At 40.1% G+C, this 19,097-nt stretch overlaps 2 protein-coding genes across 6 annotated transcripts in view; both read right to left on the minus strand.

Annotated features, from left to right (window-relative positions):
* The window catches only part of LOC145443518 (uncharacterized), a 216,646-nt gene extending 211,056 nt beyond the window's left edge, over window positions 1-5,590 (minus strand). Inside the window, exons 1-5 of one of the 5 annotated variants that reach the window (XM_080321855.1) lie at window positions 1,370-4,411; window positions 1,240-1,310; window positions 1,010-1,175; window positions 805-899; window positions 59-217 (exon numbers count right to left, since the gene is read on the minus strand). Coding sequence is in view for 1 of the 5 variants with exons in the window: in XM_080321914.1 (XP_080178040.1) it covers window positions 59-217; window positions 1,370-1,396 (186 nt within the window). In the remaining 4 variants the exon portion in view is untranslated. Of the gene's footprint in view, window positions 1-58; window positions 218-804; window positions 900-1,009 lie in introns of all 5 variants that reach the window. The other 4 variants (XM_080321761.1, XM_080321821.1, XM_080321692.1 and 1 more) reach the window with 4 other exon arrangements.
* The window catches only part of LOC145452026 (uncharacterized), a 289,897-nt gene extending 278,780 nt beyond the window's left edge, over window positions 1-11,117 (minus strand). Inside the window, exons 1-2 of the mRNA XM_080330553.1 lie at window positions 8,746-11,117; window positions 5,811-5,960 (exon numbers count right to left, since the gene is read on the minus strand). Coding sequence (XP_080186679.1) covers window positions 5,811-5,960; window positions 8,746-8,818 — 223 coding nt within the window. The 5' untranslated portion in view covers window positions 8,819-11,117. The remainder of the gene's footprint in view (window positions 1-5,810; window positions 5,961-8,745) is intronic.
* Between the last annotated feature and the right edge of the window lie 7,980 nt (window positions 11,118-19,097).

Genomic DNA, 19,097 nt, shown 5'->3' on the forward strand with positions numbered 1-19,097 from the left:
AAAAATTAGAGTTCAACTAGCTCATCTTAAAACCAGGATATAAATTAACTGGACTTACAACCCTGGCTCTTTTGCATCTAGAGCTGCTGGCTCCTTCTTCCTCAATCACATTCTTTCGTTTTGTACCATGCTTCTGCTCCATCTGATTCACCAATTCAGCTTCCAAATGTCTTCGATAGTCCTTGAACTTCTGCCTCAAGGCAATATGCCACGAGCCCTGAAGAAATTGCAAATATTGTTGGACTCAACTCTGCAGAGAGTACTATTACTAAAAGCAAGGAAAAACCTCTAAACAGTCCACAAAGTCTAAAAATCGGCATTTTTTCAACAATGGCAGCGCCACGACACAATGAACATAACAATGGGTGGTTTGAGGTGGTTCTATTGCATTGACTTGATAAGCGATTTTTGGGTGACTCGACTTGAATCTAGTCTTTTTTTTTCAAATATGTTAAATGACTCGACTCGAATCAATTTTTCATTGCATCTACGAAGAATAGTTATTTCGAGTACGAGTCCTGATACTTGGCAAAATAGGGCCAGAAACTGTTAAGACTGAGGAAAATTACTGTATTCTGGATGCGAGCCAACTACACAAGCAGAATTGATAAAATGTGGATTGAGCTATACATGTCATTTTAAGGGTGTGTATCATACATGGGGGCGCACTATATTCGGAAAATTACGGTATTAGTCCGGAATTCACCGGTAACGGGCAAGGACAGTATACTATGGATATCTGGCGTCCACATAGCGTATTATGACTATGACCATTGCCCACGACTGAAGTTACATGCAGCTTACCTAGCTGGAATTTTCTTCATTATTGTCTTTCAAAACTGGAGAGTTTTTTTAATAATGCCAAGCATACTTCTCGATACTGATGCGCAGTGGGGTACCTGTTAGATAGATCCGCATATAGTTACCTGATATCTATATAAACTAACGAAATGCATGCACGAGTTTCAAAACAAAATAGGATGGATGAATTGAATGGAATTATACTTACAAAGTATATCGCAAAGGATCTTGAAAGATAATTGTCTTGATCTCTTCTCTCAGTCTTTATGGAATTACAATATTGCCAGCGCTCCCATGCACCAAGTATTGACGAAAAGCTGGGATGTCGTAGACCACAGGCCATAGTTGTTATGAACGTGAAAGTGATGATTCAACTGGATCATCCGTCATAATAGATTCAGATAAAACCAGTAATGATTCAACTGAATCATCCATTACATTACGTTCAGATGAATCCACAGTTAGGGAGTCGCTAGTGATGCTGCTGTCGCAAACGCTTGGTACATTTTCTAGGAAAATTACGTATAGAGGTGAAGAAATTGATAATTGAAGCCAAGCCTAAACTTACCGGTAACAGGAACTCTAATCCGATCATTGCCTTTTACATCAGCATCAGACAGAAATCAGTAAACTCCTTATCATAACACTCAATATTCAAGAATTCCGGCGCCAAATCAAATTTTAGTGCAGCAGATGATGGTATATCTTCTATTGTGCACGCAGTAATGATCTTGTTGTCGGTATTGAATGTAACTAAGTCTCATAATTATTTAGGACTGAAATCACAAGTTACAATTAGATATCAGAAGAGTTCCTTTCATTCAAACAAGATCTATCCTTGCAACAGTTATAATGAAAATCCAAATTCAAAATATGCAGCTACTGATGGTAAAACTAGAGCCAGTTTGAATACCGTACCCAATAGCTCTATCTATGGTATGCATGAATATGAGAATGTAATCATCCTAGCTAATTTCTTGCATTATAATCACCCGTTGGCTTACTTGAATTACCTTCCCACCAAACAAGATATCATCTCGTCTCTCAGGTACTGCTAACTGCTTATGGCAATGGCAAGTTCATTGAATTTTCAGTCACGAGCGATACCGGTACTTCATACGAAATCGATTAAGCAGATGACATCACTTATGAACTAAAATCAACGATAATCATAATTGTGATTAACTCAAAATCAATGAATATAGATATATTTTTCTGTCGACTCACTGAGTGACTGACTGACGACGCAGAGCGCGCATCCCCGTATATTCGAAATAGCAAATCGCCAGAGTCCCGGATGCTGCCGGTCACGGTTCATTGGTGAGAATATTGGCGATAATAATAAATACCTTAAAGGTTTTGGATATGCTACGGTCGTGCAGGATCTTGAAGTAATTATCACAATCCATTAATGGTATTCAGACATTTTCAAATTTAATAATCCCTCTACTGGCTTAACCACTTGGAAAAAAACTGTTCAATATTTTATCAATATTCCAAAATGCATTCATTCATGTCTGATGACGTTATTAACTATAAGCCAGTATCAACTGTTATGTTTTAATTGGGCAATACGACAGTTTGCAAACAGTCATTTCTGATTTCCACCATGTCAATAATTGTTTTCCACCAAATATGGTAGACTATTCATTCCCCCCTCTTTCCACCCTCTAAATTCCTCCATATGTGGTGGAGTTACGGTGGATAAAGGGAAGGAATGTACCTTCATCCATTTTTCTACCATTTTTTCCACCTTTTAGATTTACAGTGTTCCATGCCATCAAACTACCCGTTCAAAACGCTAGCATTGTGGATGCATTTTGTGATATGACGATAAGGGGGCGCGAAATTTTTCAGTATCATAAAGGCGGGGTGTCTAAAAAGGTTTGAGAACCACTGGCTTAGGGCTTATACCTACAAGATTAAGCATTAAGTGGGGATGGTCTTTCAACTAGTTAGGTATATCGCTAGCCCCAAAAAGCGTTTCCAGGTATCGTACACAGCTCGGAGTTCAAAATAAAATCAAACTGATGACAGTGATCCTTTGTTGTATTTTTATTCATGTAATAAAATATTACTTTTTTGTGGTCACTATACCCATCGCCTATGTTAGGTAGCACAGCGTTGTACTGACGTAGAGTTTTGAAACGTGGTTGCCCACTTTATATCGATATTGAATTAATGTGCCGCTACGAAATTCGAAAAGTGGCCCGCGACCCGTATTGAGTTGGCCACCCCTGGCTTAGGCCTACTAATTTTCCTCACTTTTAGCGGTTTGGGGCAGACATGCACAACTGAATATTTAGTTAGTTGATGGTAATCTAACTAACTGTTTTTGGGTAGTTTTAGTTCTGGTTCTAATAGCTGAATCCGAAAATTGAATAGTAGTAGTTCTAGTTTCGGATTTTGAAAATTGAGTAACTCTAGCTTTAGTTCTAGTTGCAGATTTTGAGTTTTAATTCTAGTTATAAAAAAAAAACACGTGTGGTCGTTTTGGGTGAATTTCGATGTCGGGGTTATGTTGGATGATGTTTGTGCATGTGCACTGTGCAGCCATTGCTTTTTCAGGGCCATCACTGCCAACAGTGGCTTAGCCAGCGAGTGGCTTTTTTGCGTCGGAATCGCTCACATTTCAAACTCGAAACACCGTTATTTTGAAATGTCGATAAAATGTCCGATATTTCCGATGAAATAAAAATCTATTTGATTACAAGGAGAATGAAATCAAGATCTGTACAGTTCTTAAGTTGACTTGGGAGCCCGTCTTCACAGATAGGCAACTATTATTTTTAGTATGATACGCAGAAAATACTTTGACGAGCTGAATCAAAAGATTGCACTACAATCTGCGTGCGATAATTTTTAATAACTAACTGGTAAGAGCTAGAAGCTGAATCCAGATTATTCGTAAATCAGTATGAAGTAGGGTCTTTGGGACGGATTTTATTTTTCTGCGAGGTATTCTCCGCAATTCCCGCGTATAGTTCATATTTGGCCTGTGGGCCATAAAACGCCCAGGTCCGCCCTACGCTAATATACAAGCGTTCAGCGAGCCCTTAATTTCAGTGAGTCACAAAACGAAAATACCATATGCGCGGTAATCTGTAGGACTACCAGTAAAGTTAGTCAGGCAGACTTGTACAACTTACCCATTTATTTAGTTGTTGGTTGGTCAACTAACTAACAGTTTTCAGTAGTTTTAGTTCTAGTTCTAGTTGCTGCTTTTGAAAATTGAGTAGTTTTGGTTCTCGTTCTAGCTGCGGATTGTAAAACTTGACTAGTTATAGATGTAGTGCCAGTTGCGCTGTTTCGAAACCAGGCAGTGTGCACAAGTTTGGTTTCTATAGTTGCATTTTCGAGTAACACTATACCAATAGACGAAATTCCATCAGTGCGGGTATACTTTACTAATCTTCGAAATTACAATGCCATGTCGGTCTTGGCCGTCTGAGTCTCGAATCATATGACTCAGATTTGTACAAACTACTGGATTTTCAAAAAGTGCAACTATAACTAGAACTGGAACTACAACTAATCAATTTTTAAAACGCGCAACTACAACTATAACTAGAACGTACCGATATTCAAAATCCGCAATACAACTAGAACTAGAACTACAGTCAATTTTCCAAATCCGCAACTACAACTAGAACTACAACGACTGAATTTTCAAAATCTACAACCAAAACTAGAACCAGAACTAGAACTTTTGGCACGCAGGCCAGGGGTAGCCGATCCCGGGCGTATTCGATACTCCCAATAAAGTCGATATAACATGGGTTAATTTATGTCGGGATTATGACATAAGCATGCATTCAATCGGCTGAAGCTCAGAGAAGACGAATTCGGAAAACCTGTCAGCGAAGTTATCGAAACAACAGGACGATTTTATCAATAAGTTACACACCGCTCTGGATATAGACCAAGCAGTAACATCCAATACATTTCGGTGTCTTTTAGAAAGATGTGTCTATCGATTGGTGTGATTAGAAGGAGTTAACTATGTTTCTTGTCTACCATTGTTTCGAATATTTACGTGGAATAAATATTATATTTGTACTTTGACTGTAAAATCTCAATTGACTAACATATAGTGATAAATCCTATCAGAAGCCTATGTTAACCAAGTAATTCATTGCTTTCAATTTATAAATTATTAGAAATACAATCACTGCCGAATACTATGTATACTATAGTGCAAACTTTTGACTTAGCTAGCCGATGTATTTCATGTCTGTCATTATCAGAAAATAGTTAGTTGCCTATCTGTGACGTAGGGGTTACTAAGTCATCAAAGGTTTGGAACCTTATAGAACTGGATTTCATTCTCCTAGTCAACACATTATTATACTTTATCGGAAATATAGGACATTGAATCGACATGTCAAAATAAACGGGGTTTCGAGTTTGAAATGGGAGAGATTCCTGCCTCGAAAAGTCACCCGCTGTTCGCAGTGATGGCTCTGAGCGAGCAATGGCTGCACAAACATCATTCAAAAGAACACCGGCATGTCAATTCGCCTAAAACAACGACACGTTTTTTCTAGTTGTTCGGTAACTAGTCAATTCGCCTAAAACAACGACACGTGTTTTGTAGTTGTTCGGCAACTAGTCAATTTTCAAAATCCGCAACTAGAACTAGACTACAACTACCCAAAAAATCGTTAGTTAGTTGACCATCAACTAACCAAATGTTTAGTTTGTACAAGTCTGATATGACTTGGTTCGAGTCATGCGTAATGACTCGAGTCTAAGTCGAGTCAATACACAGCTTGGCTCGAGCATAGTCGAGTAATTTCCGTATTTCAAGAAAATGAATCAGGTCAAGTCTACTATTCAGAAAATCGCGAATCGAGTAGATACAGCGACTCGAGTCATTACAGCTTTGCCCCAGATATACACGACCTATGTTGACCATGTGGGGGAGCTGAATTACGGGAAATTTGACGATAATGACCATTGATTTAATAAAACAGGATGCACTACATAGCACCAGATAAAACACCCACGTTGGTCAGGTGAAATTGCTTGAATTCGATAATCCATATTGTAATTGATGGTGGTCTTGCTCCCGTGAATTTGATCTCCTGCCACAACGTTGACCGAGCTGTTTATGATCCGTTGATTGATGTTTTCTCCTTCCGCCAAACTTGCAGATCCTGAGACACGCGAGAATATTACGTCCGATATTCCGATGCATACTCATTAGTAACCATCAAGTTACGATCATGGAAACTTAACAGAGTTTTATACTAATATCAGATTATGCAGCACCCGAATGTTATTATATATTTGAATAATTTAAATATATGGTTCTTGGTACAGAACTTGAATAGCTTTCAATTCATCCATTGTAGTATAATATTTATTGAACTCAAAGACTTTTATGGTGCCTCTTTTCAAAAGTTAACGGCACATCAAAAAGATTCAAACAGATTTAAAAGTAAAACCAAAAAGGCTAGGTATGACGCAGCAATCAAAATCACAGACCATGAGATTCTCAAACACAATATCGGTAGTTGATTAAATAGTGAGGACATGGAGATAATCCAAACATTGCTCTGATGATATCGTACACGCGTCAGAACAGTAGCGAGATTTCATAGGCTGGTAGACCTCAATAACAAATTTGTCAAAACTATAGAGATGAAAGTCGGTTATCCTGCTTCTTAGAACATGATTGAAATTTAAATCTGTGAGCAGCAATCTGTTCATATATTTAGTAATATCAATTTTGGTTCAGTTCCAGGACATAAAATGCTATCATAACCAGATTAGCTTCAAACACGCTTCTACTATGTGTAGATAAATAATAAATGTCCTAATAATACGCATACAGAGAACGAATCTACGTAGGACACGCACTGAAATAATTAAAACTGGAGTGACCAATCTGAAATCACACCCATGATCCGAATTATGTCAATCTCGCCCGCCCCCTTTGATGGTAAAATATTTCGTGCTCCCTTTATCGTCCTATCACAAAGCGCAACCAGGAAGCTAGCAAACCTAACTGATAGTTTGATGGCATGGAAGGTTATGACTGTGTATGTGAGTTTTTAAATCTGAAATTCAGAGTGAATACAAAGCAATAGTTACGAATGGGTTATAAATCGCGGGTGGGGGGGGGGGGGGTCGACATTTTTTTTAGTTGAGCTCAGCTTTGCGCTCCGTTTAGATGCTGTCACGCCCCAAGTGGGGTTCGCCCCCCAGTTTGAAAGCCCCTGCCTGGGAATTATCACGTCGAAATATACCAAGAAAGGGTTTAATCAGTTCCCTGCGTTAGTTCGATTTGAAGTACGCATTTAATCAATACTTTTAATAGATTCCTTTAGACTCTCGCGGGCCGCACAGACCGGTGTGGAGGGCCGCATGCGCCCATGGGCCGTAGTTTGCCCACCCCCGGTATAGTCCAACACTTTTAAATGTAACAAAGATCTGTCTCGCGCAATGATAGTGAACATATTGTCATTAATTATGGTGTTGTGCGCAGGCGAGATTTTCACTGAAATGTTTACCAATCGCGAAGCATTTGCTTAGAGCAGGGGTTCTCAACTTCCCTCGTATAACGGGCCGCATTTTCACACTAAAAGACGCTGCGGGCCGCAGAACATTATCACCATGTATTTGTAGGCTACTATTAAATTTATGCCTATTTATCAGTCTTATTCGGGCATTTAGTACATTTCTATGTATTCTAAAGCTTTGATGGAGAGCGTTCGTAAGTTTGCAGTTGCTGTTTTTTGTGAGAATATTGATCATCAAGTGGCGCAAGTAAATCCCTTCATGGAGCGTACATTCCATCCGTTACCATGTCGGTATAGTATATGCACCCTTCAAACCCTTCCACCACCAGAAAACCAAACTCTCTGTGTCAATGCGTGAGCGAGCAATTATAAAATTACGGTGACTTTTTCGTTACTGAGGTCATTATCACTTTGAGCTCTCAGTGATATGAGAAGAATTGAGACGTTAGGGGTCATTTCTGAGCAAATCAAGCAACTTTTCTCTTTTCCTTCCATGGCAGGAGCCCTACACCAAAAGTTACAGAAGTCAGCTTTGTCAAATTGATGTCCTGGTCCCCTTCCCACGTTTGCCCCGTTAGCATTTCCTCTGTAAATATGCCCATGCCCACTCTGATAAAAATCACCTGGATAATTAGCTATGCAATGTGTGTGCATTGTGTGCATCGATGGATAGTTCCAATGCTAGGCTAAAGTAGTCTACGCGGCAACGTGCGATAAAAGATTGACTGAGATCGCTGTTACTCTTCTGGTGAGTGTTGAATCAGACAACTGTAGCTTCGAAATTTGTCAGGTAATGTAGGACTTGCTGCTAAGTTCCGGAAACAGCGAATATTCGCACAGTGCGTTAAAGTTTTATTGAAGTCATACCTTCTATAGCAGATTCTTGGGTTTAGCGATATTCCAAGCAGTTTTGACCAATGCGTCCGTCACGTCGTCGGCAATTTTTAAAATGATTCGAAATATGGATTGCTGGGCTTGAAACCATGCTAGCAACGTTTGATATGTATAACTCCAGATGAAACTATCGTGCTATCATTTCAGGGTTCTAGGCTTTCTTACAACAACCGTTCTTCGACAAATGTGACACATCGGTTTTCCATAACAATACAGGGCCAGTAGTGATTATATCGAAAGAGGCCGCGGGCCGCAAAAGAATCGTCTGCGGGCCGCATGCGGCCCGCGGGCCGCGGGTTGAGAACCCCTGGCTTAGAGTAATCTTCATAACAATCTATTTTGGCAGCTAATTTGCATTAGCGTGCGAGCTCTATACGTGGTCATTTGCGCAGGATTTTGAGCGAATCAATTCTGGAATATGCTGCTTTACACGGTCAAGCAATGAATGGATAACTTTAATATTATATCATATGTATACTATCGAGGAAATAAATGGATCTCAAATATTCTAGTAAATACTTACTGCTTCCTTCGGGTAATAATAGTGAAGGCACATCAGCGACACCAGAAATCTTTGCTTCTCCCCCTTCCGCCATGATAACGATCAAGTAATGTTAAATATTCGCTATATCACAAAATACTAAAAATGCAAAAGATGGTAAATAGCCTACACTATTTGAGAAATTTTATTTGAGTACCGCGGTGAGACTAAAGGATTCGATTCGAGTCCTCGTATTCAGGAGCTGTGAATAACATTCACAACTTTGGAAAATACCATATAACCATATGAGCAAAAGAGATTGATGAAATAAAATACACCAATTATCCATGAGGCGAATAGCTTCATATTTGGCAGGTCTATGCGGTATTGTAAGGGGTCGTTCACACTTCCATTTGTGTGCCTTGGAGGGGGGGTTGTATTCATGGTGTTTGTGGACTACTATCGTCATTAGGGCTGTTCAAAAATAACTTTTTTACCGAATCTTGCGGGCTCCGTGATTAAATCGTTCGGTTGCCTTGAAAAACGACGCACACCAAATTTGGATTCATCCCACTCAATAATCGCTGATTTCGTAGAGTTTGAAAATTTCAAATTTACCCATAAATGCAAAAAAAAAATTTCAAATTTTTCGGTCAACCCAATTAAGTTGTTGCGCTGTCTTCAAAGACGATGCAAACAAATCTGATTCAATTCCAACCAGTAGAAACTGAGTTATTTGAGTTTTTCATGATATTTCTTGAATTATCCTTGATCGGTGGATTTGAATTTTTTTTAGAATTTATGGGTAAACTCAAAATTTTCAAACCTTACGAAATCAGCGATTATTGAGTGGAATGATTCCGAATATGGTGTGCGTCGTTTTTCAAGGCAACCTAACGATTTAAACACGGAGCCTGCAAGATTCGGGAAAAAAGTTATTATTGAACAGCCCGATGGTCATTTAAACCAGGCCGATATTCTTCTTATTTTCCGTAACTGCCGACTTATAGCATGGCTTTTGTAAGACGCCGCTGACGCGGATGATGTGGCGAGGAGGAGCCTAGGTAAACCTCCAACACTTAGGTATCGGAATTTGGAAGTCGACCTCGGTCGGACTCAAACCCGCACCCATTGGTGTTGCAGCCACGGATTATACCACTGTGCTATCTCGCCACCTAGCTCCAGGCGGTATTGAAAGGGCCCGTTCACACTTCCATTTGTGTGCTTTAGAGTCGACTTTGAAAAAAAAAACACACCAGCCGAAACTCGGTCAAAAGAAGGAGTTCGTGTACCTCCTGGGAATAGTCCATTGAATGATCTCTCATTTGAAATTTTGTGCTAGCGACGTCGTGTTTTGTGATACGATTTTTGATATACAATGTTCTTTTCAGTTATCAACCAGTTCCTGACGATTACCAATGACGAGTGTCAGCCGAAAATATTCGGGTCCGTTTCAATATGAATTTGAATATACTATTCAATTGTATACTGAAGTTCTGTAGCCTACCTCCAGGAGGCTCTTCAACAAATACTGGAAAGTAATATCAAGCCATGCGATGTTTTTCACTACCGCATATAACTGCTCATCCAGTCATTAAATATATAATGTGAACGGAATTTACTGCTATCACCGATCGTTGTGCAAATGTACACACATAATGAGCAAGGCAGTGCTCAGCAGAATGAAATATAAACATGGTCGACTGAATCAAGAATTAAATACCAAGCTCTGTATCATTGAATTCGTTTGATAAACTGCTTTATAGTTATCAGATTTCAACTTCATCGAATTCGATACGACTAGACATCCGCAGCATTATCAAATAATCTGGATAACGATGGCCGTTACCATCAGTCACCATCACTTGAGCCTAAGATGCTGATAAAAAGTATCCATGATTACCTACGATGCGACTATTACTCAATGAAACCAGCTCACTCAAAATGATTGATTTCGTGTAAGTCGTTGAATGATGCGTATCGCTGGCTTGCTTCGTAAATTTTGCATGGTAAAAGACGAGCGCAAATACTGAAATTGTTGAACAGCGAAAATTTGGTGACATGTCGAGTGTAATAGCAATAGTGCGGCTGCAATCATAGTCTCTGGAATATGCATGGTATTTGTTCAAATTAGCATGCGAGTTTTGGATTCCCCACTAATTATTTTAGAGTGCGCCAAAATCAATCACGCTACATTGAAAATACGCAGTGAATTTTTTGCAAACGATTCAAGTACCGATATTTCCTAGGAACTGCTTTAGGCGTGACAAGATTTTAGATAGTCACTTTTTTATATATCCATCGCAAATAGATATCTTCAGTGACTGTATATTAATTTATCTTTACTAACGTCACATGCGATTCAATCTACGTGGCAGCAAATTATGTCTGAATAAACAATGGCGAATACGTAGCTTCCAACTTTTGCAACTTTTCTAAATTTTTTCATGCAACATTTTGCAACTTCTTCTAATTTTATATGCGACTAACTATTTACATGAAATATTTTGCACTGTGTGTAAATAGATGGCTTGATTGTTTCACTGCCGTTTTAATTTGAGGTCCTTTCAGTAGGGATGGTGTGAACCTCTGAAAGGTTCAGGTTCGTGTGAACGTGAACCTTTTTGAAAGGTTCTGTGTGAACACGAACGTGAACCTAGTGACGTCACGTGACGTCATATTGCTAATTCCGACCCTTTCTTTCAATGAAGTGATAGCCTAATATGCCCTATATTAATGTACACGATACCTAGCGAAGATTCGGCGCACATAATGCCACAATGCTGAAGTACATATCGGCGTTTCAAACGTCGCTTAATGTATCAACCACGGTAATCAAAGGATATATTAGTTGCATAAAATCAGTACATTCCGTCGCTTTGCCAACAATTTCGACGAGGACTTACCAAGGAATATAAGCTTACGCCTTAACGGTCTTAGCCAGACCGGACAATGTGTTCGTAGTCTGGGTATTGCTACATTGATATTGAGCAGAGTGTAAAACGGGTTTCTATACTCGCTACCGATACCACAAACAACAAGTTATGCAGCAGTATAGCACGCACCTTAATCGCACGGATTTGGTTTTAATGATACAGTAAAGATATGAAGTCAAGATTGACCCAATACGACCGTTCGATTTTTTACATCAAAAGACGATATCAATGTCATTGATTGGTTGACTAAGCATCATTCGCTGACTACGTATATCGATTGCGGGTCAGGCTCACAGCAGAGCGTCACTAAATATTCACAAACGGAAAGCTGGATATTCCGATATAATTTTTGCAACAAAGCAAGTAAAACTTTTAAGGTTGTCGAGGTGCATGGTGCATGCTCGTTTAGTGTCGATTTTTTATGCTGCCCGCACCATGCATGGAGTGGCCCACAGTTGAAATGCAATAAATTTGAGCCAAAGATCTTATAATGGAGTGAAAATTACAATTTACCAAAAGGTTCACAGTGCAGAACCTACCAGGGTTCTGTTGTGAACGCGAACCTCTAAATTTCCGAGGTTCACACACAGAACGCGAACGTGAACCTCACGTTCACACCATCCCTACCTTTCAGTCATCGACTTGAAAATTGAACACCAAATGGGTCACAAGACCAATGTTCCCCCTAATTTTGGACGAGTCTGCGCACACTCAACCCCTCCCTGCGCGGTCCCTTGAACAACAATGCGTAACGACTGGAAAAAAGGTCATCATATCGGATATTTCGAGCGCAGATTAGATTTTCTGTGCGCAGAGACCGTTTCAGCACTGCCCAATTGCGCACATGCGCAGCGTAGAGGGAGCATTTCCTTAGACCAATGTTTGAAGTGGGGACGAATTGCTGTTTTGGTCCCGATTCTACCTACAACCGACGGCAATATGGTGTACAAGCGGGTTGCTGTAGCCCCAGGGCCAAATGTTGAGTAAAGAATTGGGAAATAACGATTGGCGCCCGTTTCAATAGCTACATTAAAATAAGATAAAGTGAACATAAAATTCTGGCTTCCACTTGATAGAGATACTCAAAACCGCTGTTACGAGAAATGGCAAAGAACTGTTTGGTTATGATTAGGGTTGGATTTAAAACAAAAATCAATTTAAAACAAACATGTTTAAAACAAGGCCCCTGGTCGAAGAATGTTTTTTTTTCAAACCATGACGTCACGACAACTCAACTGTCACGTCATAGTGAATAGACATTGACAATTGAAAATATACGGTAACTCTAACTCCATTGACGAAATATATGTACTATTGCTGTTGAATCGACTATTTTGAGGGTTCCGACCATCCCCTATCGATAAACGTCGGCTATATCCCGTGGTAATTGTCCGTAGGCTCATACAACATGTTTTTGGAAAGTATTTACACAACTATGTCATAACTTTACATTTTTTTAATGGCATACTTTCAGTATTCGTGAGAATTGAACCTTCATTCAGATTCGGGCACATAAATCATTGCGCTCTGCCCCATAACCACGCCTCGACTGTCAAACTGTAGCAGCTATATTCAATTGCAAAATATTCTCCAGTATACGTGCATTTGGCTTATTCACTATACCTGCGAGGCCAATTACTACTGTCGACAAGAACACATTTGTAAAGCCACCGAAGGCTTATAGCCGTTGCGCCATATCTAAGGTCATTTTTTTTTCTTGTTCTGACAGGGATAATTGTATACAGAGGCTGCTGTGATTTCGATTGAAGCTGTTCTGCTTCCAGTTATCCTCCTTGCTACGTGACTAAAATATACCGTGTCAAACTGCAAACTATGTTTATTGATTATTGATGCTGATGTAGACAGAAGGCAGTGTAGGTATGCAAGGCAATTAAACTAGGGATAGACCGTAATCACGTGATTGCAAAGTTAGTGCGGAGCTCGTGTTCCTTCCTATCTGTTATGGAACAATACTACATCACGTGACTTATCGCATAGTTATAACACAGTGCATATCAAAGATTGACTTTAGAGCATTGGTTCCCAACCTTTTTGTCCTCATTCCCCACTTCAGATTTATTCCGAGCCTCAATTCCCCACCAGGACCGTAAACGCGTGAAGCGCGAAAAATTTATATAATTCATGTTTGAATCGGTCAATATGATCGGGAACTGCATATATTTTGCTATCAATTTTTTATCCCCTCTCTGCTCACGTAATCAGATTTACCGGTAGAGCTGAGCGATATCTGTTGGAAAAGGTAGGACCCCTAAATATGAATTGAACATCTTCGGGCAGACGCGTTGATATATTGACTTCGTTACACGATGCTATTTCGTGACCTCAAATATCTGCTATGTGAAAAGATATGGAAATCGCAAAAATTAAAAGGCACACACGATTTCAAATTGGTATTGCTTTACTGGCAAATCATTTGTCCCTGCGGGATTGCATTTGTTCTGTGGGGTTCTGGTCGCCAGGCCGGGACCATTCGGCGCCAGCCATTTAGTCGCCTATGGATAATTAAACATATATGTATAAGTATAAGTATATTGTATATATAGCGAAGTTTGCGGTCACCACAAGGGCATTCCTTCTCGGCCAAGGTCTTCTCGCTGCTGATCGTTCTTGCACACTTCTCGGAGTCCCATGTTACATGGCCTATAACTTCATATGTCTTGGTCCGTCGTGGCGCAGTAACGGCCAACGCCAAAATCTCCATTTCTATAAATTCTACGTAATTTCATGGGGGAAGGGTACCCAATAATCAAAATATTAGGCAATATTAAATCGCTCGCCCAGCGCAAACAAAAAATTTGTATAAGTTACATAAATTTCCAAAAAATACTCAATAATTTATGTTAATTCACGAAATCATTTTGGGCCCCTTTCAGGTCGCCCCCCAATTTTGGGGTTAGGGGTGCGGCAGTTACGGCTCTGCTCCCCACAACCTAACACTTTTGTCATCACAGAGCAGCTATTTGCTGTTTTGACTACACAAGGCATACAACCACACCAGTACGCAAGACAATCGCCTATAACTGCAACATAAACGTATTGTGAACCGATACCAGTAACGCTTAAAATTTCGCGAAAGCGTTATTTCACGTCAAACTAGTCGTGTTGGATGCGTTTGCGACGCCATGATTGGCCATCCAGAGTTAAAAATGAGGTTTTATGAACACCGTGCAATATAATTTTCGATACATACATTCCAGAGCAGTTAACTGGTAGCGGCAATTGCGCATCTGTCTCCGTGAATACGAAGACTGTCCTGTAAATAATTCTGAGCAAATGCGTCTATTCCCCACCAGAAACCATTGAATTCCCCACCAGTGAGGAATTCCCCACAGTTTGGGAACCACTGCTTTAGAGAGACTCATGTACGGTAACTTACTGCTTATACCCGAATTGCTATAACCATCCGTACAATATATCTGGAAAAGCCAATTGTTGTCGTCTATTGAACTACCAGTCAAGAATTACACGGGACGTTCGTGTCAGCTACTGCCAGTTAATTATATACTGTAAGCTGCCATCCGTAGGCCACGGACTTGCCGTATACTATCGCAGACTAACGAATAGCTCACCATCCCGCATCAGATAAGCAGCCAGATGTGGCTAGCAATATATGGTAGCTTCGTAAATGGATATGGCAGGGTTGAAATAACTCGACTCGAGATGTTATAGTGACTAGACTTGACTCCAGTCATTCTATAATATGGAAAATGACTCGACTTGTACCCGAGTCACTGCGCATGACTCGATCAAGTCATGAAACTCAAGACTCGGACATAGTAATCTAGCACATAATTTTCAGGATCGAAGTCATTGACTGGCGTAAAGTCGAGTCGCCTTGAAATCACGACTCATGTCGGACTGGAGTCATTGCAACGCTGCCGATTTTTTGACTTATATATCGTCCAACGGTGCAGCCATTGCACAATGCACATGTCTCAGTAGATTCTTGTACATAGCGTCGGTATAAAAGAGCAGAGCATGTTTGGAAACGAGATCGTCAAACATTCGCTTTTCTTTGATATTTTGTGCCTCTACCCTGAAACCTGTATTTCCTTGCCTCTCTTTTGCTCTCGATGCTTCCGTATGACTTTCCGCTTCTCGGACTGTTTTTTGAGTTTCCTTTGCAGGCCACTCTGCTGCTCAATCTGGACCCGGTCTCTCGAATGGATGATTGGGTGACGGCAGTTTATTACGGCAGGCTGTCCTACAGTCACTACCTTCATACGGAACTCTAGTTGGATTTGAGGAACACTCATGACGAGTCGTTTTCGTGTTCTGCATTCCATAGCTGTGTAGTGTTTTCAGTTATTTCTCGTGAGCGACAGAATCTTCCAATGACTTTCTCTTGAAACGTTATCTGTTTTGAATCGATTTAGGATCGCATTATTCGACCAACTGATCTCTTTTTTAGCTCCTGCTTTGGGAGAAATTCGGCTTCACGCTGTTCGTTTATTTCGAACGCTTCCCTAGAATGTAGGAATCGGTTGATTTGACCGAAAAAAATGTAATTGTATCACGGTAACTTGATATATTAACAAGTAATAGTAGGCTACTTATTAGTAGGGTATGGCACAATGATTGGAGTGCTAGAATCTGAATCGAGAATTAATTTCAATGTTTCGAATCAAGAAGTGAGAAATGATTTTTACGGACACTGAAATGATAAGCACATTGTCACAAATAGTTAATGTATTAATAACAATTGTGGTGTCGATACCATTTTCCATTGTGGAAGGCTGTATACATCGATCAATTGTGTCTCAGCAAACAAAACGTGAGACACAATGCTAAGAATGTTACTGAAAATGACTTCAATAAATAGGCTAGTCTAAAATCAAGAGGTAGTCAGTAACGAAGTAGTTCTACTTGTCTGACTAATTTGAGTAGATTTTTCCTACTTACACTAATTACCCGAGTGGTTATGATTTTAGGCTACTTCCACTTCTACTTGACAGTTTTCAGTTTGTTAGGCAGAGCTGGGCCTAGAACACCTACTCTTTCACCTACTTGTAACTCGCAATTTCTACCGTACTTCTATATGAGTACAAGTTCTGGCGGTTTTTCTAGATATAAGACGGGCATATGATATGGTGTGGCGGAATGGATTGATTGTAAAACTACAAAGTATGGGAATATCCGGGAAATTGTTGACGTGGATCAAGAATTTTTTGCGTATTTGGACATTTCAAGTGCGTATTGGGTGTGCATTATCAGATTTGTGCCATCTGGAAAACGGCATTCCTCAAAGGAGCGTATTATCACCTATACTGTTTACAATCATGATAAATGACCTTCCATCAAACATAGGATCAAAAGTGGGTCTTTATGCTGACGATTGTGCAATTTGGGAATCTGGTTTAGATATTAATGAACTCGCTGCTGATATCCAGTCTAGCTTGGATGCGTTCGTCCGATGGTGTTCGAAATGGGGATTTGTGGCTTCGAGAGAAAAGAGTGTCGCCATGTTAATCACAAGAAAGCGCAATTTTGATGCACCAATACTTCGGTTAGGTGAAGATGATCTAACATATGTAGACAATTTTAAGTATCTTGGAGTATACTTTGATAAGAGGTTGAACTACAAAATTCATATTGATTACGTTATAAAGAAGTGTGCCAAACGCATAAACTTGCTAAAAATGCTATCGGGCACCACCTGGGGCGGGTCTAAAGATGTATTGTTGATGTTGTATAAATCATTAATTCGCTCGGTGATCGATTATGGAATGGAGGCCTACTTTTTTGCCCCTAAAACACACCTAAAGAAAATTGAAGTGATTAGGAACCAAGCCCTGAGAATATGCTGTGGTGCCATGTGTAGTACGCCGATCTGTGTACTTGAAGTTGAAAGCAATGAAATGCCTCTTCACATGAGGCACTGGTACGCATGTTCCAAATATCGATATCAATTGACCACCCAGACGAACAACCCTACTTATTCGGTGTTGCATGAGTCGTGGGAGGATATGTATGCTTCTATTAATGAGCGATTCTCAACCTTTCGTACCTTTACTCATGTCAATGCCTTGTCTTGTGAGAATATTGCAGGAAACGTGATACTATCGACACCACCATGGGCAACGTCACTTCCCGATGTAGATTCCTCACTATCACTCTCAATTAGTAAAGAAACATCTCAAGAAACTGTCATAGTACTCTTCAAGGATCACATATCTGCCAACTATGAAGAACGCACAGAGATCTATACAGACGGGTCTAAAACAGAAACGGGATGCGGATATTCGGTTTACGTTCCTGCACATAATATAAATATTGCGTGCCCGCTTCCAAGAATTCTCTAGATCTTTTCAGTGGAACTCATTGCGATCAAACATGCCCTACTATGGGTACGGCAAAGTCAAGTTACTACGAAAGTTGCAATATTCAGCGATTCCTTGAGTGCATTGGACGCGATCAAACATTCGGGACTATATCACATGGCACTGGTGAATGAAATTATTGAGCTGAACCATGAGTTGCGAACAGCAGAAATCACCATATCGTTTGTATGGGTGCCTGGACACTCCGGAATACGCGGTAATGAATCTGCAGATCAATTAGCAAGGACGGGAGCTGCTAATACACACATGCGTCGGAATCATGCTATCCCACTCGCTGACGTACGGTCGTACTTGCTAAAGCGCTGCAAAGATGAGTGGGACCGCATTTATCAATCCACAGATACTGGGAGAGCGTACAAAGATCTGCGACCCTCGGTACATGACAGACTATCTGAAGTGGATACAAGGTTGGGAAACTCGATTATGCTGCGGTTAAGAACGATGCATTGCAGACTAAACCACCATCTCAACAAGATTGGATGCATCGACTCGCAACTTTGCGAAGCATGTGGTATTGAGGAAACCGTAGAGCATTATCTCATTAATTGTAGAAAATACCGCTATCAAAGAGAATGCTTACGACGCCATGCAGAGTCGAAGAATTTAAATTTCGACATGCCAACCCTACTGACTGATCCACAAGTGCTGTGATATGTTGTTGAATATGTTAGATCGACTCGAGGAATATCGTAAAACCTTTTTATGTGCACATGTGTACCTAGCTTAGTTATATAATATGAACTTTCTGTAGCGTTTAACTTGTTTCTGTCCGTGGCGCAAAAAGCCTTCAGTTGTGATAAGCGCCACTCATGCCAATGTTTTTACCTATAATAATAATAATAATAATATGAGTACAGACAGTGACTTGTTTGACCTGTGTCTGGAACACTTTTTCACGGACAAATATATCTTCTACGCGATATACTGATGTTTCGCACCGACTGTTATAAAAACTGCCAGATTTCAACTATTTCGCTGTAAAAACAGCGAAATGACATACTCTATACTTAGCTGTAGCCGTGACGATTAGATTTATTAACATTAGATCTTAAAGCTGTCTCTCATGCAACATAATTTCTAGTAAGAAAAGTTTGAA

Source organism: Botryllus schlosseri, chromosome 1, assembly GCF_051294905.1.
Source record: "Botryllus schlosseri isolate E-star chromosome 1, Bs_hap1, whole genome shotgun sequence".
Taxonomy (NCBI): Eukaryota; Metazoa; Chordata; class Ascidiacea; order Stolidobranchia; family Styelidae; genus Botryllus; species Botryllus schlosseri.